This window comes from Rhodnius prolixus, unplaced genomic scaffold (genome assembly GCF_049639745.1).
Source record: "Rhodnius prolixus isolate KJV_2025 unplaced genomic scaffold, Rpr scaffold_4, whole genome shotgun sequence".
Lineage (NCBI taxonomy): Eukaryota > Metazoa > Arthropoda > Insecta > Hemiptera > Reduviidae > Rhodnius > Rhodnius prolixus.
Window position 1 is genome coordinate 42,470,118 of NW_027411614.1, and position 23,261 is coordinate 42,493,378.

At 33.0% G+C, this 23,261-nt stretch overlaps 1 protein-coding gene across 1 annotated transcript; it reads right to left on the bottom strand.

Annotated features, from left to right (window-relative positions):
* Nucleotides 1-3,059: 3,059 nt before the first annotated feature.
* Nucleotides 3,060-23,257, bottom strand: LOC141456509 (uncharacterized). The gene is made up of 18 exons (XM_074132603.1): nt 23,054-23,257; nt 18,568-18,609; nt 18,222-18,356; nt 17,912-18,084; nt 17,517-17,828; nt 16,921-17,442; nt 15,409-15,756; nt 14,100-14,626; nt 13,287-13,557; nt 12,837-13,173; nt 11,265-11,466; nt 10,890-11,077; nt 10,638-10,794; nt 9,036-9,125; nt 8,122-8,246; nt 7,125-7,212; nt 6,936-7,042; nt 3,060-5,308 (listed from the first exon to the last, which is right to left on the bottom strand). Exons 3-18 carry the CDS (start codon nt 18,352-18,354, stop codon nt 5,265-5,267), a joined length of 3,624 nt encoding a protein of 1,207 aa, XP_073988704.1. The 5' UTR covers nt 18,355-18,356; nt 18,568-18,609; nt 23,054-23,257; the 3' UTR covers nt 3,060-5,264.
* Nucleotides 23,258-23,261: the final 4 nt, after the last annotated feature.

A 23,261-nucleotide genomic window follows, 5' to 3' on the forward strand; every position in this document is an offset into this window, starting at 1 on the left:
ATGTCGCTTTTATCAAAATCAATTATTGGACTTTGCACTTCACCTCGTTTAAAAAAATATGATAGAATTCTATAGATATTTACATCAAATTTTCTGAATTTTCGTAACTTTTACAAACTTACACTTAATATCAACTACAAAAATTTTTTTTTTTTCTCCGATTCAAAAGTTGATAGTAAGCGAAGGTATCAGTTCAGTGATCTGCGATTCCGAAGCGGAGATCATGGATTAGGACACAGCTACTGGCCCCTTAGAGTTTTTCTTCCCAGGAGCTACTTACAACTCACTTTCCGGTGTAAGTGTGGTCCGTATCGAGAGAGACCAATGTCCAGTGACCAGTGCAATGAAAAAGCTCCGGGCACCAGTGACCGCAGATGTTGACGCGCCTTTATTCTAAATTCAGTAACATAAAAGAAATATTCATTATTTAGAAAAACTAATAATTAGGACTTTTACACAATTATTCTAATTATGTAAATAATGTAAAGCAGCTACTCATAAAAAAATCAAATAAACGTATAAAATTGTCTCTATTTAATGAAGATTTACGTCATAACTATATAAGTTGGGAGATCTCAAGTTCGAGCCCATGTTTAGCTAATTTTTGTTTGTTGGAAAAAAATTACTGTTTGGTAGGGTATGAAAGTCCATGCAAAACGCAATGTGGTAAATGGACGTTATGCCAAGTGAGAAAATAGGCGATTCCTTTACTTTTTTGTATCTGTTGGTTAAAAAATAACTTAAAATTTATCTTGTATTTTTAATGTATTAGATAAAGTCTCTTGGATGAGACATTATAGGAATTACAATTCCTTTCAAAGCCAGAAATTTATCTTATAAATGTTCAAAATAAATAAATTTTATAAATGTATTGAGAACAGTTGCAAGATTATTCAAGATTAGTGCAATATCATGATATTGCCAGCGGCATTTTTTTTTTTTACAACCTGCCTCTGTTTAAGACCTCCCTGACTTTTGACAAATTTGTTTGCAAGATGGATTTCTTCTTGTTTCCTTTTACCTTCGACAAGTGGAATATGCAGACATCTCTCTCAGCCTAGATCGAAAACTGTACCATTAACACTTCTGAAAAGGTTGATTTTTTTCCCCCCCAAATCATCGAACACTAACCTGTAATAACAGAGGGTTTTACAGAGGCCCGGTAGTATGATCTTTTGCTTGCAAACTTTTCTTTTTCACGTTTTCTTCTCCCTTCACATCTTCATTTAAATATTATTGAAGGGTAACTGAAAATTTATCTTTTTAAAACCTACTTGGTAGGGTAGTGGAATGAACCTCGACAGGCTTGTTTTGGACTTTTAGCTAGCATTACTTCTTCACTCGCATTATTAGAAAGATAAAATAAAAAAGGGAGCATTAGGTATGTCCTGTACTAAAACTGCATTATAGGTGTTTCAACTATTAAAATTTCTTTTTTTATGCGTTGCTCGAGTTCTTCTAATTATTTTCTAACTTGGTAACTGCCTCAGTAGCCGGTAAATTTATTTTTAAAAATTAAACTTATAAAAAAAAGTTACTATTTGGGAAATATGCCCGTATCTTTAAGTACTTCTGATTCCAAACAACCGCTCTGTAATAGACTGACAGATGAAGGTGGATTAAGCATCAAAGTTTCTAATCAGAATATATGAAAAATACAGCAGCAAGTAAGTAAGAGCTAGTGTTCTGAGAGAGAGGAATGTAAAAAAAAAAATCTCAGAATAATGGAGATGTCGCTCATTGCAATGACCGTTTGGCAGATACAGTATAATATACATTTCGATCTGCTTTGGTACCTTCTTTGTGCGCTTCTGAAGAGAAAAGCATTTCAGTTAAAATGTGCCTCTAGATGGAAAGTTTAAACAATAATCAGGAGTCATCGAGATCTCTCCCACAGTGATTTATAAAAACGCAAACCTACTATTTTATGAGGTTCTATGTGAACCGCTCTATAAGAGTTGCAACACCCAACGCCGCGACAACATCGTCATAAGTGAAAGGCAGTCAAAAACGTTTTGGCTACCTCAACTCCTCCTTAGGGCAAATAAAGATAACGTTAATAAAAAATTAAATTTATAGTGCTAAGGAAATGAGAGGTCGAGTACTACAGCTGCATTGGTTATTTAGTTTTATTCTCTAAAAAGATCTTGTGTGAGAGATCGACTCTCCTTGGCCCCTCTTCCCTCGTTACCGAGCAAGGGGTTTTAAACAATATATTATATACGGAAAAAGTTGTTGCGACTTAGGAGAAGGGATTTAAATACAGAAAGAGAATGTTTGTACCCAACTTCAACTAATAATTTACACATTGGTTATCCCTTCGAACGGAACGTAAACCTCAATGGGCTATAACGAGCTCAAATAATTAAAATAGCAAAGCTGAATTGTACTCTTATTCTATTTATGCTCTCAGTGAGTTAATTTCAGACTCAGTCTCATTTGAGAACAACGGTTACTTTAGGAACTCTATCTTAGGCAACTGGATACTGCAGTATGAAAAGGCATATTTAAGTTTAACCTGGACCTCTCTAATATAGCCCAAATATAGCTCTATATCGTCTGTAGATACATCGTTTAGGTAATTAGGTTTGCACTATCTTTGAAAGGTACCTCATCTTTTATCTGTAGTAGTACACAAAAGAAAATTATTTATTACCTACAAAAGAAAATTCCCTCACTTCCTATATTTTCCTACGCCTCTCTACAAAACTCTACCTTTACTGATCATTAATTGGCCTACAAAATAAAATTAGTTAAATATCGAATAAAGACTGGCATTAAGCGAACTTTTAACTAATTTTTCAACAACCCGCAGTTTTACACTTACCCCACTAAGAATACAAAATTGAGAGAAGTGAATGAACCTCTCCCTCCCAAATATGATAATGTTTAACTGAACTAGAAAAATAAAATTCTTTAAAATCTGTCTTTTTTTTTTTTTAATCATTCGAAAAAACAAGAATATATATACTTAATAAGCAATTATAATAATGCAGCAATAAAACATTTATTTTTTTCATTTTATTTATAATAAAAAAAACCCACTTTTTATTTTATTATTATTATTATTATTATTTATTTTGTTACAAAATTGTACCACATACTTTTTTCAGTACTTTCAGTTATTATTATTATTTTAAATTTTTATAATAAACCAAACAAATGAGAAATAAAACAAGTGTTTCAACTTTGTTCACTTTTTCATTAATTTTTTTTGTACAACAATCAGACAATTTCAAAAAAGAAAAAAGGAAAGAAAGAAAGTGATAAAAGTGAGTGAAAGATATAAGGAATAATTTCATTTTTAATTTTTTTTGTTTTTTTTTTGTTTTAATTCTTTACTTAGAAATATATGTATAACTAATAACGAACAAAAAAAATCTTTTTCACAGACAATTTATTTAATTTAACATCAAAGAAAAAAAAAATACAAAAATAAAACAGAGGGAGGAATAATGAATGTGGACAAAAAAAAAAAAAAATTAAAAGTGGGGTGACGAAGGAGTCTTTAATAAAAATACAATAATATTTTCTATTCTGTTTCGTGGATATTGTGTTTTTAAATCATCTTGGAAGGGTGTGGGTGGCAGAGAAAAAGATGATATGAAATACAAAAATTCTGGCATCTTGATGTGTGAGAAAAGAATGTATTTTTATATTTTATTTTTGCTTATATTTAAATTAAAATCTTATTTTTATTTATTTAGTTTTATACACATAAATAAAGAACACAGTATGCTTCAAGTTTACTAGTACTTCCTCTTCTATCCTAATGCACAATTTTCGCAAAAACTGAGTACAAATATGATAAAGAAAAACCGAAGAAAGTGTGGAAGGGAACTTCTACATTAAATGTTTCCATTATGTGCAATCGGCCCTCGAACATCTCGGCTAAAGAACTGAAAAAGAAATTTGTTCCCTATCATCGGCTCCTCAGGCTGCAATTCTTTCTCTACCTAAAGAGTTCATAGCCAATACTCAGAAGCCTCCTGCTAGATCATCATCTACAACAAGATGCTGGAAGGCAAAGTAATAAGAGCGGACTCCAAGGAACATTAGAATTTTCTGAAACGCATAAGCCGATCTCATACCCCGAAGAGAAGCTAACGAAATATCTACCCATCTTGGAGTGAAATAGTAGAAAATAAATTATTTAAAAGCTGCAATAGGCAAAAGATGGGAGCTACTGTGGATTCCTCCTTATACCAGGACGGTAGGGCACTGTCTATGAGTTGTAAAGCCATAATTGGAAACAGTTTTTAAAATGTTTTTTGAGTTAAATTAGATCAATGTCAAAACCTAAAAATGAAATCATCATTCAAGCCATAAAGTTTGCTGAATTTATTGTCCAACAAAATCAAACTTATTCGAATAATAATACTTTCTAGTTACTCCAGTTACATGATTGTCATTATTCTGTTTCCACTAGTTATAGGGTCAAATCAAAAAAACAAAAAAAAAACGTTCTCTTAGGCGAGATAACACTTTCTTAAAATAACATAACAATAAATTAAATTGTGCTATTATAGTTACAATTAAAAATTGATTTTGAAAGTGTTAATTTGTTGTTTGCAATTTTTGGACAAAACGGAACAATTTGAGACTAGTAAACCTTAACACATTTTGCTTATTTATGGTTTTCTTTTATTGTTTGCTTTTTCGAAAAAAATAAAATAAAATAAAATAATTTTTTCTTTTATATATATATATATATATATATATAATGAGAGGCCACGGTATGTATATCTATATATATTTATATTTATTTATATTTATATATATATAATTCTTCCGTATGTATAATTATTTACAAATATTACTTTCTATATAATATATTACAATAAAATTTATATACTCTGGTTTCTTTTTTAAAAGGTTTTTAATTTTAAGGGCAACTGGGCTAGGAGGAAGGGCTCGAAGGGAGGGGCAAATATACACAGGGGAACAAAATAATAGGGGAGGAAAATTTGGGGACACATTGGTACGTACAAAAGTTTTTTTTTATTTACTTGTGTTCTGGTGTGTTAACGGTGATATCTTTATTTATTTTGTTTTTTGTAAATATATATATAAATTTCCTCAATTTTCTTTTCTGTATTTTAAAGAGAACATATTGTGTTCCCACTAAAAAAAAAGACAAACAAATACTTCCTAAAACAAAAAAACAAAAAACCTAAAATATTTTTTAAATTTATTTTAATAATATTACTTTCTTTGTTTTGTACTTTGTGTAGGGGGAGGGTGATAAAATTATACATATATATCTATTTACTATCCTTGCAGCTGGTTCGCCTCGCTGGTTTTATCTCTGAAACATTGAAACATTCAATTTCATTTACAATAAGTATTTTTTTAGAATATGATACAATTGGTGTCTCAGTCAATACTAATATAGTAGAATAGATGAAAAAAGGGAATGGACAAGAAATAAATTAGGTCACAAAATACATGACCGAAAGCGAAGCAGTTCTGAGAATGTGAGGTGTCTATAATGGGTAGAAATGGAAGACGTAGTTAGAACGTAACCTTTTCCAAGACGGGACAGAAAACCTGCTAAAAGATTTAAAAATTGCACAAATTTTTACAAAATTTAAAAGTGTGGAACTCTAAAAAAGATCTTCTAATCCTGAATTTTATTTCTCTTTAATGAAGTTCTGAAATCCTAATTTCTAAGCTTTCTATGTAAAAGAATAATTTCATAAAATATAGCTGGTAAAGATATTATCTTAATCCTTTACCTGAGCTGAAATTTTCTTTTAACATAATGCACAATTCTTATAGCTCAGTATTTTTTTTACCTCTCATTTGTTCAACTGCTTTACGGGATAAAACTTAGGAGATTCTATGACATTATTTTTCGTCCGACGAGACATTCGGTTAAATTTTAGTAGTGGGGAATAAGTGATGAATGATCTGTTCAACATTAATTTTCGAAAAATTATGAAATAGGGATACCAGTTTGATAAGAAAAAAGATTTAGTCATATCTTCGCTGGCAGATAAACTCAGTCCAAAACTACCTAAAACTCTCGTTACCTCTACAAAACAAAAGTATAATAACGACTATCTTTTTTCGAGAGTTTGACTCTCACCGCACTGCGTGTACTTGTGTCTACTTGAGTTGACTCCAACTCAAACTCAGCTTTTTTGAAAACTAATCGGAAGGCCACTTAAAAAATCAATTTGGAGCTTGCCATTAACCGAATGAAGAAAAGTGGATTACTGGGAAATCCATATTGCATTGGCCAGTTATAAGCCGTTATTAGCTTAGCCCCCCCAAAATAAAATTAAACGGTTGATTCTTGAAGTAGAGAAAACCATTTTAAAATTAGTCTAAATAAAACAAAATCCATCCCTAACTTTAACAGCAGAAATGTATGATTGCAGCTTTAGCTCAGAAATTCAAGGGATTACTAAATCGTAAACAAGCACTCTTCCCAAACAAACCCCTTATCAACCCAGCAGTAAAAATGTATATGACAAGACTGAGCTGACACCTAGCTTGGGCCCGATCTGGCAGTATCAGATTATGACTAGTTCTGATTCAATCATTTCGTTCGTTCTCTTCAGGACCGGCGTACAATAATTTAAGGGAAATCATGGTTGCAGTTAGGATCCTTCCTTTTTTTACTAAACCGTAAGGACGGCAAAGCAAGGGATCCTACAGAGCGTTCGATTCAGATAGGCCCATATTTTGAATATTATCATTGAATATTTATTTCCGTTGAAAAATATAAACATCTGACTAAAAAAAAAGAATGATATCAGCTGAAACGCGAATGTGAAACTCAATATTATTGTAATAATGCAGTGATCTCGTGCAGCAATCATATTATGCAGCATAAAATCGTTTGTCGAACATAGTATGTCATTTATCTTAACACAAATAAATTCGATAAAGATCCTATCTTATTGTTATTTTTACTAAATACTCACCTGGTAACACTTTAGCTCTTCTTCTGGCCAGCCTTTGTTTCAGCGCATCGGCCGGCGGCTGCTTCTTGTCGACACCCTCCTGCCTCACAGATCGTCTACTGTTCCACCTGTTAGAGAGTAATGCTTTATTTATAACTCTTCCTTTAATATAAAAAACTAACTTAAGTAGAAATATTCAAAAATATTTACTTGGTATCCTCGTCCTTGCTCCGAAGACGTGGTGAGATCTCATCTTTTTTTACATCTTCCTCATCAGAAGAATCGGGTATAGGTTGAGCTGAAACATAATTTTTTTCTAATATACAAAGGAAATAATTATAAATTTTAAAATAATAAGGTAGAATCTGAATGTATTTAAAATAACATGTTTTACACCAAGAATTAAATGCAATCAATAATAAAGTGAGGCAATTTTGTTTAGAAATTAAATTTTATTCTTCATGATTCCATAATAAATAAAATAAAACAGTTTGTGAAAACAAAATTCTCTTTGCAGAATTTCAGACAAAAACAGGGTGTGAGAAGAAAACAGTCTCATCAAGGTATATATAAGGAATTAATATACTAAATGTTCTTAGTCAACAATAAATAATTTTTTGCTTCTTTGTTATAGGTTATAAAAGTTTTGTATCACAAGTGGTTATTTTCATAATATCAATATTCAAGACAAATATAAGTTTTTCTGACTAAGGGGAGCCTATGTGTAAGGAAGCTTTTTCTATGTGTAAGAACAGGCTTTTATTTTTTTAATTACGACACTTTCGGTTCTTCAACGGGTATACGCGATAAGCCTGTGTAAATGAAGTATTTTTTTTTTTTTACACTTTAAATAGCATTATAGCATTGTGAAGCCAAACTCCATAAAGGCACCAAAACATAAAAAGAAACATAGAGTAGATTTAATTCGGTCATATCTTAGTTACTGAAGTTTCAGACCAATTAAATTGTAATTTTACAATTATTTATAATTCCACACAGACAACATTTGAATTGATGTAGCAATTTCTGTCTTTTTTTAAAAAAATAATTATTTTGAATATTTTCACAAACAAAACGATGAAATAATAAGTTATAATGTCTTTGTTCTAATTTTCTGAAACTTATTTTCTTATTGGTTTGAAAAACAAGGTGAAATTTAGTTTTCTTTTTTCATAAAGCAGAAGTTATTAAAAAAAAGAATGCTTACACTTGCGAGACTTCTTTGAGTCTGTATCAGATACATGGACAGCAGGAGATGGCGTGTTGCTGTCCAAACCCATGCATACTTTAATTAGCTCGCTAGCATTTTCAGAACATTTGCGCTTGCTAGATCTGTAACAGTTTCACACAGGAAGGTTAAAGCAATAAAATCAGCTGATAATGTGCAAGTGTTGAAGTGATTGAAAGTATGGAATGTTTGTATGATTGATTACACGATGTTTTGAAAATAACCAAATCAGACACAAATTAATTAATTTTTAAAAATATATCACATGCACCTTTTACTTATTTAATATGATTTTGTTTTTGGTGGTTTTCACGAACTTTTTGTTTTAAAGTTTTTCCGGGTATATTTACATTTTTAGTTTTTAAAAGGGGAAGATGATATTTTTTCTTCTGTTCTACTACTTCCGTAAATGGTCAGTTTTACCACCAAGTAAATTATAGAAAAAGAGAAAAAAATTGTCAAAGTTGGGTGTTTTTCAACGTTACGCTTTTTCGTGCAATTTTTGACGATCAAACCTCATACAACTGTCCTACCGGACAGTTTTATTACTGAGTATTCAATTTATCGCGATTATCCGAATTCAAAAACTATTTATGTAATAAATAATGTGATGAAAGTTCAGGTAGACTAAGTTGATATATTTTGGTTCAATTACACACTCCTTACACAGGAAGAAATTTATAAATTGTTAATAGCTGCCTTTAGGAGATACACAGTGTGGTCTGTAACGAGAGAGGCAGGCAATGTACTGAAAAATGTTCGGGGTTCCAATGACCTCAGATGTTGAGCGCCTTAAACTAAAATATAATTGCCTTTAGTTGTAGGCAGTTGATCGTAAACAACAGAAATTTAATTTGTTTATTATTAGCAACGAAAAATAATACGAAACTAACCTCGTTTGCGTCTGACCTTCAACCGAGCTTTCAGACAGTTTACGCGGCCTTTTTGCATTTGGACTATCTGGACTCCTTACACTGCTTAACCTGTAATAATTGAAATTAAAACGTTAGATCTGTCCTGAGATCTAACTAAAACCTAAATAAAATGCACTTCAGCTTTGTCTTATGGAGCTAGACTGGTTAAGCCCTTAAATGAATTAAACGATAAATGATTGTAATGAGTCAATTTTAAAAATTACAATTAAAAAAGTACATTGTTTTTTATTTTATCCACAAGACCAAATCGGGCCACCTTGTAGGGGCACTTCATTTTTCCTACTCCTCTACATTCCTCTATTCCTCTTTCCTTTACCGTAATAATAATGCTTTACCGTATTATTTATCTCTCACTACCGGATTTAACTACCGGTCTAACGAACGTCTTGTAAATAATTTACTTCATTTCAGGAGATAGTTCGACAAAAAATCTTTTGCAAGCTGAAGAGATATTTGCTCCTTACACATTATACCTTTTAAATATAGCATTTATAGGTTCTTATCAAGAGACTCACTCTTCTATTTGAAAAATTTCCTCTAAATTATAAAAGTACAGAAGTTTATAATTTTGATTGAAGTTCCATAATAGTAAGAAATTTTCCATTTGAATAGTTACTGTACTAAAAATAACTTCACGAATTGATGATTGTTAATATCTAAGCCGGTCAAAAACTAAAAGAAGGTTTAAGATGTGGTTCGACAATTTAATTAAACTGAATTTCCAACATACATCATGGTGCGTCCCTTCAAGCTCCAGTCAAACTCCTCACATGCATTTTAAATATGTTTTTCATATTATGCTCAAGGTTTTGTTGAGAGTAGCTTTTCTTAGCAAGAATACTTTGACCGTTCAAGAGTGGATCAGAAAGCTAGTGGATATTAGAGCATGATCAGTTCTGGGGTTGCTAGTTTCGATATCGTAAGTAATATTCTTTGAGACAAAATATTATGAAAAAGAATAATTTTTTTAGCTAAAAATATGCCTTGCATCTAAATTTTTGTTTTCTGCAGAACAAATTATTTTTAAAACCTACTTGACTGACTAAACCATCTTTCTAAAATAATGCCATATTCAATTTTTTACTTGCAGTTAGCTTAGGGATTAGAGCCTCCCAAAAAGTTGATTATTTTCTTGTGCTGTCTGTTTCAACTTTATTCTTTTAATAGAATGTCACTTTTGAAATGCGAAAAAATTGACAAATTTTGGTTCATCAAGTACAATTTTTAAACTTAATAATATTAAGATAGAGAGTAAAACAACATCCTATTTATGTTTTGTGTTTCTCAAATATGTTGTGCACCTACCTATATTCTGAGATTTTTCTACTAAATCGACCTAATTGAAACTTTTCAAACACTTATTTAATAAAAAAGAAATCATAGAATAATCATAGTAATCATTACTCACTAGAGTTGGTAATCGAAAAGTAACTAAAGAAACGTTTTTAAGTTAAGCGTACTTGAGCTGAACTTCTGGTATGAATCCAAACTTGTTTACTTTCTGGTAATAATGGAAAGATTGTTTCATGTATAATTAATGAGATTAGAAATTAAACTTACCTATGGTTTCTATTGTTCCTGCTAGTCACCACATTGGATGATGAATTTCTTCTTTCTATACTATCTCCTGGTATCTCAATAAGTAGTTGTTCCAACAAGGATTTACCCGAACCTGACAGTGAGCCAGATGAATTAGATAAGGACCGGTAGCAATCATCTAATGGACAATTTGTTAATGAGGTCAAGTTTAAACCAAAATTATTTAAATTATATTATAATTAATAAATGTTTTAAGAATGAATTGTTATCTACCTGACTGTTTGTCATTTAAACAAAGCTCAGGTGAAGGGCTGTCTCTTTGTCTTTCTGGATTACTATAGGTATATAAGGCAGGGGTAAGACGTATGGGTACGGGTTCTTCCGGATCATCTACTACTCCTCCAACAGAAGCTACAGACGAAGGTTCGTCTTTTATAGCTTCCCGTTTAGGTTCATCCTTCCTAAAATCAGTTCAGAAAATTAGACTATAAAATATGTACAACAAATCAACCTTTTTCCTCTGTATAAAAGTACATGAAAACTTGCACGATTTTATCAAAATAACTGAATTTTCTTCTTCTTCGTGTGTAATATTAAAATATATGCAGCTTTAAAAAAGAGGATACCATTTAAATATAAATTGCCTACCTATTGGGAGAATCGCCTTGGTTAGGTGATTTCTCAGAGAGCGCATCCATAGACTCGATACCTGAGTCTTCACCGGTATGCGTGCTGCCTTTCATTTCAACCAGTTCACTATCACCAGGGGGACACCTTTTGTCACTGTTTGGCAGTATCGTCGAGTCTTTGGGTTGCTTGTATGATTCTTTCTCTATGTTGGTCCCACCACCTACATACAACATTGCCCTAACTTAATTGAGAAATATGATCCAGTTATTTTAATAAAACGTTTTTAATTATATGCGGCATATAGCCAACAAGTACACAATAATAAATATTTAAAATAATAATAATAATAGGTGCTAATAACCCAGCAGTTGATGCGTCAAAAAAATAAAACAACAATAATACTTATATTTGACTATAAGCCCTGCCAACACAGATTTTAAGCACTCCCCACTGAAAGGTTTCAAGCGAGACTTAGGGTGACATCGCGCGTAATATGGTAAGCCATTTAATAACTACCCAATATCTCCTTCACACATTCTTTCGGGTTCATTAAGTAACGTGGTGCTCAACTACATGTATTGAACAGCCTAGTTCGGACTTAGAATCTGCCTTCCGGTCTCAGCACACGAAATCTTCAGTTGAGAGGTTGTTTCACTTCCTTTGGATTTGAGACCGGGTCAGTGATTTGACATACCTGGGTCAGTGGTCGATGCGCTTAGATAATACATTTTTGTCGCGCCGAAAGCAACCTTTTTACTAATAAAAATATGAGACGAAAAGAAGGTTGATGTCCAGAGGAATGATACCGGGAAGATAGGTTGGAGGACCCATGGGAGATAAAGTGCATATTATGGGCACCCATTTGATAAACCATGTTCATTGCTGGCCCAATTTTGGCAAGCCAGAGAATCTCGGTTTCTAAAGATTCTCATGAAGAATAATGAAGAGTTGCTGTCATAAAAGATCTTTCCGGAAAAACTGCATCTTAAATATTTATTGCTATCGAACTTCTACTCGATTTAAAGGCAACTTTATTTAGAGTGATCTGCATTTCTGAGAATTTAACCGTAAGACCTGTTTCTCTCAACAACCTTTGAATTCCTCTAATAACCTTTTCGGCAACGTTCACACAGTAGGCACTCGTATTAATCCCATTAGCAACAATCTATCCTGACTTCAAGGAGTTTTATAAGTATTGTGTGAGGGCTAGTTCGCTGTACTCCTAACATAAGAATCTATAAAAAAAATAAGAGTGGCTGACAGTGGACCTCCTTGCGGTACAACTCGATGAATGTGGATTGCTTTAGTTATGTTTGCTTTGAATTAATGCGAACAATATTATTGCTTAATAGGAAAGCAATGTTCATTCAAATTAGGAGAAATAACTGATTTAAAAAAAAATCAGAACATCTTGAACAGAATAAAAATTTAGAAATGAAATGGTAATTATTTTAACTCGATAAGTATTTAAAAGAATCAAAAAGTCTACAAACTAACCGAAAATTAAATAAAAAAAAAGTGGCAAAAAATTAAATGAAAATCCTCTGGTAATTGTGAAAGAAAACCCCTTAAAGAGTATTAATAAAATACCTGTAAACTCCTTTTCCAATGGCAAGGACGCTTTGTTTTGCTGAACTGCGACGCTTGTTTGAACGCTATTACTATTACCCTGTGAAGTAGCGCCCGAAGAGTTGTTGGTGGAATTGGTGCCAGTAGCAGCGGACGATGGTATCTGTGCAACCACACTGCTCGCCGGCATACAGTTTGAATTATTGCTGTTGCTGTTATTGTTATTACTGCTGTTGGACAGCTGTTTCTGCCTCTGTGCAGCCGCGAGCATCCTGGCTTCTTTGGACGATTTCATTACACTTTTGAATAACGAGCCCGGTTGAGAATGTGTGGACGATTTTCTTCTTTTTTCTTCCACCTTTTATTTTTTGCAAAAACGATAAATGAGAAATTCGAAAATAATTAAACTGAAATGTAATCAATCAGATTCAGTTTTCCTTAAAAAAAAAATTGGAATACAAATTTTTATACCTGACTGGTCCTAAGAGGATTTGCGACCTGTGGCCTACCAGTGTGACTTCTTTTTTTCTTTTTTTCTATGCTCGGTGAGGGGGTAGAAGAAAGTTCAGGAACAGATCGTAATATCGAAGCTACTTCGGCTTCTGATGGATAATTTCTAACTGGTATATCATTAGTTAGAGGTGGAGCAACAACCAGTGGTGGATGAGTGCTGCTTGTTACATTCGAAGAAGTTGAAGATGTTTTCCTTCTTTGTTTTCCTTCCCGTTTACGATCGCGACATCTGGGTACAAAAGAAATTAAAAAATGTTAAAAACACTAAAATATTACTTTAAAATACACATAGAACATATGATTCTATTGTTGGATACGCAATCTACACCAAGATCTGTAAAGGATCTCTTGCAGCCAATCACACAATTATAGAGAACACACACAAATACATTAATCTCTGAAGTTAATGCAGTTAATGCAGGAGAGATTTACGTCTGTGTCTAATTATTATGTATTGTTGGATCCAAGCGACTAGCTTAGAATTGCAATTGCTGACTCTTCAAAATATTTATGTCACACCTCTATTTCTTGAAAAACTCTCTTAATACTCTGGACTGCCGTAACGTTTAAATAATTATTTTAAATGATCCCTGGGTTCCGAATTAACACAAATGTGGGTGGAGGAAATGTACTTTGTATTTCTTATTTTAAAGATTCAATAAAATGCAAGACTTTAGACCGGCAATCCAATTCAGTACCACAATAGCTTTGCGGGCCTCGCCACTAACCTTTGGGCTAACGTGTGTCTTATAAACAATTGATTTACGTTACCTTGACACGATATGAAGGCTGGATCCTTTCAAAGAGATATGCAGTGGAGGCACCCTCGGCTCTGAAGCCTGTCCAATAGAAGTGGTACTATTTGACGACCTACTTGTGTTGTATCTGCTACCAGTATTAGCATTTGTTGTGTCTTCTTGTTGTCCATTATTAATTTCACCAGCAATACCACTGCCACCAACTTTCAGTCTCATCTTCAGGGATGACTGAGAGGAAGATAATTCACTAATTCGCTGATGTTGTTGCGATTGTGGTGCTGACTGTTGTGATGACTGCTGTTGTGTTACCTGTCTTTCTTCAACAGAAACAGGAATTGAAGTTTCTCGCAGTTCTGAGATTGGTGGTGATTTCACTAAAGCAGATCGATCGTTACAATTTAAGGCATTATCTTCAGGTTCACTATCACTGGAACTGCTCAATGACATTGGTTCTAGCTCTCCAGTTAATGGATTTATCAGCAACTGTCGCTTCTTTCCGCTTTCATCACAGTGAATCTCATCCTTAATAGGACTAACATTCTGAAAATAAAGATAAATTATAATCTCAGCAATAGATTCTTTAGATTCTCTTACCTGCTTAGTATAAAAATATTTCTAGTAAGTGAATTTCGCATCGCCTGCAATCCGCGTGAATTAATTTGGGCCCTAGTAAGATTTAAGACGTATTTCTACATTTTTTTTTTTTTCATTAGTACTAATTAAACTGACTTCAGTTATATTAATATCTCCTACATACAATTTTACTCGATTGAGGTACTATGATTTCTTTCAGGTAAATAAAAAAGCTTGTTCTTCACTTTTTCCTAGCAAACTTTACTTTATATAGAAGACAACCAAACCACAGCACATACTTCCCGCTTGGAATGCTCCTTAGCTCGGACAAGGGTTAGACGGTTTTTTCCCTAGTACAAAAATCCTCTTACCAAAGATTTAATATATAGGATATAAACTTTTCTGTGGATTTATATTATATTAATACTTGAGAGGAACCTCTGCTCAGATTGTGAAAATATAATTGCAATATTTTCGTAAGAAATAATTTAAAAGACAAAAAAATTTTAAGGCTAATGGAAAAAGTAAAACTGTTTTCCACGATTTTTTCGTAAGCCACAAACTGGGTGAACATCTACAATTTGATCAAAAGAGCAGTAACGGGGTTTGCTAATTTAAATAGAACGAATGGTTCCGGTAGAACTAATAGTTCTGGTCTCATGGATTGGAATTTATAATAATAATAATAATAATAATAATAATAATTAAAAACTGTCCTAGAGAGGAGTAAAAGTATTTTTAATACGTACATTAACTTCAGGAGCTTTAGTCTCTTTCACCGGTGTGGGTAACGTGGGGGCGGGTGTTGTAGTAGGAAGTGACTGCACACGCTGCACGGAAGGGACAGCAGCAGCTGAGACCATAGTTTGGTGGGAGTGATGATGGTGATGGTGCAACGTCTGTGACGATTGCTGTTGCTGCTGTTGTTGGAGCTGCTGTTGCTGTTGTACAGCCGCCGAAAGAGATGCTGCTGCCTGTTGTTGCTGCTGTTGTTGACTGGCGAGCAACAAGTGCTGCTGTTGCTGTTGTTGTTGTTGTTGTAAATGATGGTGGTGATGATGCAGATGATGCTGTTGTTGTACTACATTATTTGATATCTAAAACAAATATTTTGAGTTGTCATAATTAAAGAAATTGCTATTAAAAGTGTTCCTGGTAGGTCTAAAAACCAGGGTTCTGCTGAGTTTAACATAATATAACCCACTTACTGGGCATTTTTTTCATCGTTTCCATTAAGGAGCAATCAATTATTAATTTAATTTTCCTTCAGTAGAAAATAAAACCAGATTGACTAGTTTTCAGCACAAAGAATTAATTCAACGATGAAATTAAAAAAGGACCAGCTTATTACTTTTGTTTTTCTTCTTCTTTTAGCACTCACTGCTTTTTCACATCGGCAATAGCTTATAATCTTCACCATAATGAGTACATCATTATATTAATGTTATACAAAATATCCTTATCCGTAATTATACAGCAAATCGTCTAACGATTTAATGGACATCCTGTAATATTTGAAGAATTTTGTTCAATACTTTCAGTTAATAGTATGATGTTAAGAAAATTCCATAAGCACTTCGCGTTTTCTATCGATACTGCATACTGCTAACAAGAAACCAAGTACCTGCTGGGACGTGAGACTTTAAATTATTTTCTCTCTGTGGCGGAACACTAAAAAAAACAAATGGCTATAAGCCAAATTGTTTTCACTAAAGCGCACTGGAAAATAATGATTTTGTAAATTAAACCTCTCAACTGTTTTGTTTTGAACAGCACTTTTTGAACCTTTCTTTATTTCCCAAACGTTCGATACTGATGCCCAAATGAAAAGCTCAATCGGAGGTGTGCTATAAAGAATGATCCGAGTGAAGGTTAGACTTTATACTCACGCTTCAAAAATAAAAGAAAGAAGGTCATCAAGTACGCTAATAGGAAAATAGTAGGAAAGAACTAGAGGGAAAGAATTAAAAATACATAGAATAAGCACTCAAAGCTAAATTGTGGTAAAACGGCAAACAAGGTGACGCGGGTGCGAGAACAGAATAGCGGAGTGCAAATGGCACGGAAAGCACTTTAGTTAAGACCTACAAAAGTTTGAGAAGAAAGAGAATTACGTATCCAGAGGTGGTATTAATTGCAGGCTAAAGTCAACATCTGGTTTCAAAATAGAGGACAGTGGCGAAACTAAGTCGAACCTCTTCATCTTATGGTACTTGAGGCGAATAAAATTAAGTGTTATTTACTTCTGAAATAAAATTTACCTGAACAGCATGGGGTAGTGGCGCCAAAGGTGAAGGCACCGATTGAGGCTGGGGTTGAGGTGTTGGTGGTGGAGGAGGAGGCACTACAACTTGTTGTTGATGGTGATGAAGAGTGGTGGATACCGCAGCAGATGAAGCAGCGGAAGGTGTCGGTGTGGGCCTACCTAGTGGATACGGTGGAGGTTGAACTTGGTATCTGGCCGTAGCAGGATTCAAGGTCCCAGAATTTAGTGGCCTGTACACAGGACAGGCAGACTGTGTCGGCCTGGGTGGAGCCGTGGCCGATCGGGCAACGGCACTTTGTTGTTGATGTCCTACAGTAGTAGCGCCGCTGGAGAGCACTACTTGAGAGTGTTGTTGGCTAGAAAGAAGAGAGCCGTCCGTCTGTAGCAAATTAACCAATAATGGTGAATCTAATGGTTGTGTTGGGGTCAACACTGGCTCCTTTGGCTCAGTAGAACTAGTTCCGCCTGTAACTCCCGTTGGATAAGGAGGCGGAGGATAGTGATTGGGCACCACCTGCTACAAAATAAAACCAGATTAATAAAAGCTAATAACTTACTATTAATAACTTGCGATAGTAAAAGTACAAATACCTTATGAAGATGTTGGGCAGAGGGTGAAACAAACGGTAGCTGCTGCACCTTAATTGGTGTAGGAGGTGGTGGCGGGGGCGGAGGCGGAGGAGGCAAGACAGGTGCGGCAACAGTTGGCGGCTCTGCTGATGAGGGGCCTGGCAAAGACAGTAATTGGGTAGATGGAGGAGCGACCACATTTGGCGGCCCGACTACACTGGAAGAAGCCGGCGGTGGCGGGCCGCAACTCCTGGAGGAAGGTCCAGGTTCATCCAATCGCCGAGATGGACCAGGGGTTGCAGCCGGTGGCTCGCAAGCTCGTACTGGTATCACCTGAAACAAACGAATAGATATTAAAATATTACAATCATACAAATCTGTTAATAGTCTCACAAGTATTTAAACAAAAAACATACCTGTCCAGTCTCCAATTGAACTGACAAGATCCCCAAGCGAGCCAACGCTTGCCCACCCGCAGTTCCTGCTAGGCTGCGTAGCCGTTCTGCAGCTTCCGCTGGCAATGAAAATGTCACCCTGACGGAGTTCCAAGGCTCCACCTTATTAACTCGCAAAAGACTTTCGTCAGAATCTAGTTTAAAACAAAGACAAAGTGACTGTTTTTTTTCTGGTTTTACATATTCAAAAAAAAAAAAATATATATATATATATTAAAAGAAGCTCTAATAATTTAAAATTTAGATGAATGTTACTTCCTTTTATATTTACCTTGACAGAGAAGCGAACGCAGCTCCCTCAATATATCTTTGAACTGACAGGGGAATTTTGGATCTTTTAGGTCTCCAACACAGGTGATCACAGTCTCTATTATATTTGTTTTACATTGGTTGATAGATGCCATTTCTAAAAGTATATTCGTAAAAATTGTATTATTATTATTTTTTTTTAATTATTTAATTATTAAAAAGACTTTAAAACTGGAAGTTTATTCCCGCAAAGAAACAATCCAAATTTTGTTCAACTAGTACTGAATCCTTCACAAGAACAAAATTTTTAAGTAACTAAAAACTAAGCAACAAAAATTCAAACTGAAATAAAATAAACAAAAACTTACCAAAATGACAACATAGCTATAAAATTGCACAATCCCTTATGTCTGAAAAATAAGAAAGAAGAAATTTAAGAAAAATTAAGGTGTAATAAAGGATATGAATAATTATGAAATAATTATGAAAAAACTTTGTTTATTCTGAGTAATAAACGAAAATTTCTATTTCACGCATATTCCTTAAAGAAGCAAATATAGGAGTACAAATCTAACATTACAGTATCCCGTTAAGGAAAATGACTTGTTCCTTCTAAACGGTCCTTGGGTTCAATCGAGATCCCAGCGTAACCACTCCTCAATTCTGACACCTTTCACACTACAACACACAGTTCTGCAGGGGTAGTTGTGTTGCAACGACTTGAGTTAAGCGTATCCACAGCCAAACGCATCATTACTACATTCATTCTCATTTACGCATTGAACACTACAGTGCTAGCTGGCAATTAACAAACACTGATAATTACAAAAGCCAAATAAACCTTTTAGAACGCAATGGCTTAAATTTTCATTAAGACATTTCTTCTTAAATCTACTGTGACACAGGACAAGAATCAACTTAACGTATTGTCAAACATAGGGGATCGTTTCACGAATTTCTTGTACTTCTTTTTTTTCGTAATAATGAATTATCTTTTGAATTTTACAGGTTAAACGCTTCCCAGTTTTCAAAAGTACATTTTTACCTCTCTTAAAATAAATAAAACTTTACATGATAATTATTTATATATATAAGATGGAGCTATTCTAGTAATATTAAAAGTATCCATCAAGGAATATGAATACGAATTAAAAAGGGTGTAGATGTGAGATTAGTCTGATTATATTGGCATATCGTTCATTGTGGAACTGAAATGGATTGGAGGATTTACCATCCCTGGCGTGGGCTCCATACCAGAATACAAGGGAGATGTTTCAGAAAAAGGAATAAATAGTTGTAAAATGGGCAGGATTTGGACCAACTATATCAGGATCACTTTGTTGCTTTCAAATAAATGTGATTTCCGAAAAAGTTGTTTATTGTTGAGAGACAAAAATTATTCCGTACTCAATATTTAATACAACACGATGAATAACTTGCTTTCAAAGTAATTACAACCACAAAAGTAAAATTTGTATTTTACAACATAATCCAACATTGCACACGATAAAGTTTATATAGATTGTTAGTTTGTATAAAAATAAAAACAAAACAAAACTCATCAGAAAAATGATGAGTGAAACTGTGAGAAACAGCACTTTTATGGCATAACTGAAAACCAAAGCGTATTTGACTAAGAAGCCTAGTTTTTAAATAACAAATTCAAGATTTTCGCAATTTAAGTTTAATATTCACACATCTAAATTGCATGAGTTCAACAAATATATATTTTTAAGAATTTGTTAAAAGTGATGGATGATTAATATACGAGATTAAGATTCTTTTACTCTTTTACTCTTAAGAAGAATAATATACTCTACTTAAGATTCTTTTACAGGCGGAAATAGAATACACTTCTTCAGGAATCTAGACGTACCAGAGGGTATACCAGCCTAACATCACTAGTGTCTTTATTTTTTAGATCGATTTTTCTCAGAAATAATACCAAATTAACACAGGACAAAGCAAGTAATAATAAAAGTAATGTGGGTAACGTTAGGAAAATATTTCTAAGATAATGTTTATCAAATTTGTACTTTCATTGGGAGTTTTAAAATTTTGAATACTTCTCTTTCCGCTTATTTTTTTTTATGACCTGATATTACTACCAACCCGGGACATCCTCAGAGGCCTATTTTTAGGAAATTATTGTTTTGAACCCTTATTTTTCTCACCTTCAAAAACCACCAGTTTGTTAGTCTTACATTTTGCTCAACAAATGTGAATTTGTGTAAACGATAAATTTAAGTAATGGATAGATCACGTTATTTATGGGGAATACTATAATTTTAACCTTTAATATAAATAATATGAAATAGTAGATATTATAACTTTCAAAGAAAAGAAAAATAATTCGCTCATAATAACATGTTCCACGAAGGGTTCTCATAATAAAAAATGCTAATTTCGTAGATCAAACTTTCTTATTTGTGGGGAAAAACATATTTGTATTGAAGTAGCAAAAAGTTTACTATAAGGAAAATAAAAACCAGGTTCAATTAATTTACAACATTTAATATTTTAAATAAGAGGTGAACAATAAACTAGTAACTGGACAATAAAAGTGAACTGTAAACTGCAGATTGAGGAGGTTACAGTTCAACAACTCAACGAATTTTATTACTACCAAAATTTGGATTGAAAAATAATAATTTTTTGTAATAAAGTTAATTTTTCAATTCGATATGAACAAATAACAAATTTAATTCTTCCTTTAAGTAGGCTTTCATATCTCTCCTTCTAATATTGCTGTTTTTTTTTTTTTTAAATTTGAATATAATTTTTGAAAACTAGAAGTAAACCACTTTTAGCCTTTTCAAATCTGCAAATAAAGTGACCATCGAATAAAAAATAGGTTTTCTCATTCATAAGCAGTATTAAGGACCATTACAAATTCGCCATTACTAAAGCGCAACTTAAGGTTAATATTGGTGGACTAGAAGGGACAGATAAACCTAAGCCATATGAAAAAAAAAAAAAAAAATGAAAAAAAGGCTCACAATGTTTAAGAAAAATACAACTAAGTTTTCATTTTTCAAATAAATCAAAGAAAAAAAAAGTGCAGAATCATCTCCATATAGCTAAATCGAAACCATGTTCTCTTGGCTAACCCTTAGGTTAAAAAAAAACCTGCTACAAAGGAATACACATAATTAGAGGGCAAGAACAGGTGAATCTGAATATTTACTACCTATGGACTATACCTACATATGTATGTAGTTGCTAAGCCCCAGAAGCTGTTGTCAATGACAACCATTTAACATCCATATCAAGCACTTATTTACTTTAGTACAATATTGCTAATGTACGTCAAATAAATAAATAAAACTATTGTCTTAAATATTCTAATATTCTTTAAATTCTTTTTCACAAAAAGAAAACCATTTTAAAGTATAGCAATTTTTTTGCTAATCTTACTTCATTTTTTGCTGCAGCATCACTGTTGATGACATGATCTGTCAAGAAACAAGTATTCAAATTGCCAATTTTAATAATAATAAAACTAGAACCAGGTAACAAGCACGTGTTTGTTCATTACTATTCGTGCTGTGATTTCTAACAGTAACATTTAATCATTTATCATCAACATTGATACCATGAGTATTTACCATTTCTTCAAAAAAATGCTAGGAAAAAGTTGGGAAATGTTTAACTGACGCAAAATAATAAAAAATCCACGCCATATAAAAACAATATTTGTTTCTTTCAGAATGCAGTAGCTTATTTATTTATTTTAATGGATTTTCAAACAGTTGAGAGATGATGTTACACTGAATGCGTGTAAATTACATCCCACTGGTAGTACTAAAAATGACTACTTGACTGGTGAACAAATTCAATACACCAAAAACTAGATTCCACCATAAATTAATATGAAGATAACTTGTACCCACAAGTAATAAGATTATCTGAGAAGTGTTAACACCAATCACACACACACACAAAAAAAACATGTTAAATAAAAAAGTCCAAGTGGGTTATTAGTGTATTTTTACATGTCAATTATTAGAACATAAACACATAAATAAGCAATAAGTTGTTTATGCATCAATAATTAAATACGAAACATTGGCGTTATTTATGCATTAACAAAATAAATTAATCACCCTTAAAACTAAAAAATCTGCCTGAAAGCCCACATATATAATTGATTATTTCCCCAATATTTTAACAAAATTTATGTACCGTTAGATTTAACTGAATTATTTTAAAATAAGAATAAAAAAGCAATAAATATAATGATAAAAATTGAATTACAACAGTACATGAAAATCTGTTCAAAAAAACAACTTTTTTTACAATTTTCCACGCTCTTTTCCATTTCAGATAGCTTAATTTAACAAGGGAAAACTATTAGAGTACTTAAAATCCTAACTATAGAACATTATAAGGCGATTTTTGCTATTCCAATAAAACTGAATGCTTAATTTTAGTTCTTACTATTTTAATTGACAAGCCTACAATCCTTAATATGGGGGGTTGAATGGAAGGCACAGCTTTTCATGATTAGCTGATAAATCGCGTAATGAAGGGAGGGGATAAAAATTAAGTTATTTACTTTTTTTCTTCTTCTTTAGGAACCCTTTTTTAATCGTTTTAAATGTTCAGAGAATAAAATCGCTGCCGAAAAGCGTTTAAATGTGTCTCCCCATAGCGGCCATTTTGTATAATCAGGACCCGTGAGGGTTGTTGGATAATGTGGTAATTCAATAGTTTCTATTTTAAAAACCGGCACTTCTATGTTTGGCAATAGTTTTAATTAAATTTGAATTAATGTTTATCACTTCAAATTCTAATAAGGGAATATCTTCTTTAAAAAAGAAGAAGATAAAATGTATCTTAAAAGACCCTTACCTGAGTTGAGATATCCATATATGAAAAAATTATACTTCATAAATCAACACACAATACACAGTAATCCCATTGTAACCATTTTCTACCCGTCTTTTTCACGTCTTCAGTCAATAATATGGGAAACTTCATTAAAAATTAGAATCTTCCGATAAAATCCACGACAAAAACCCCACTTCACTTGACCAAAACATCGGCCATTACTAGGTCT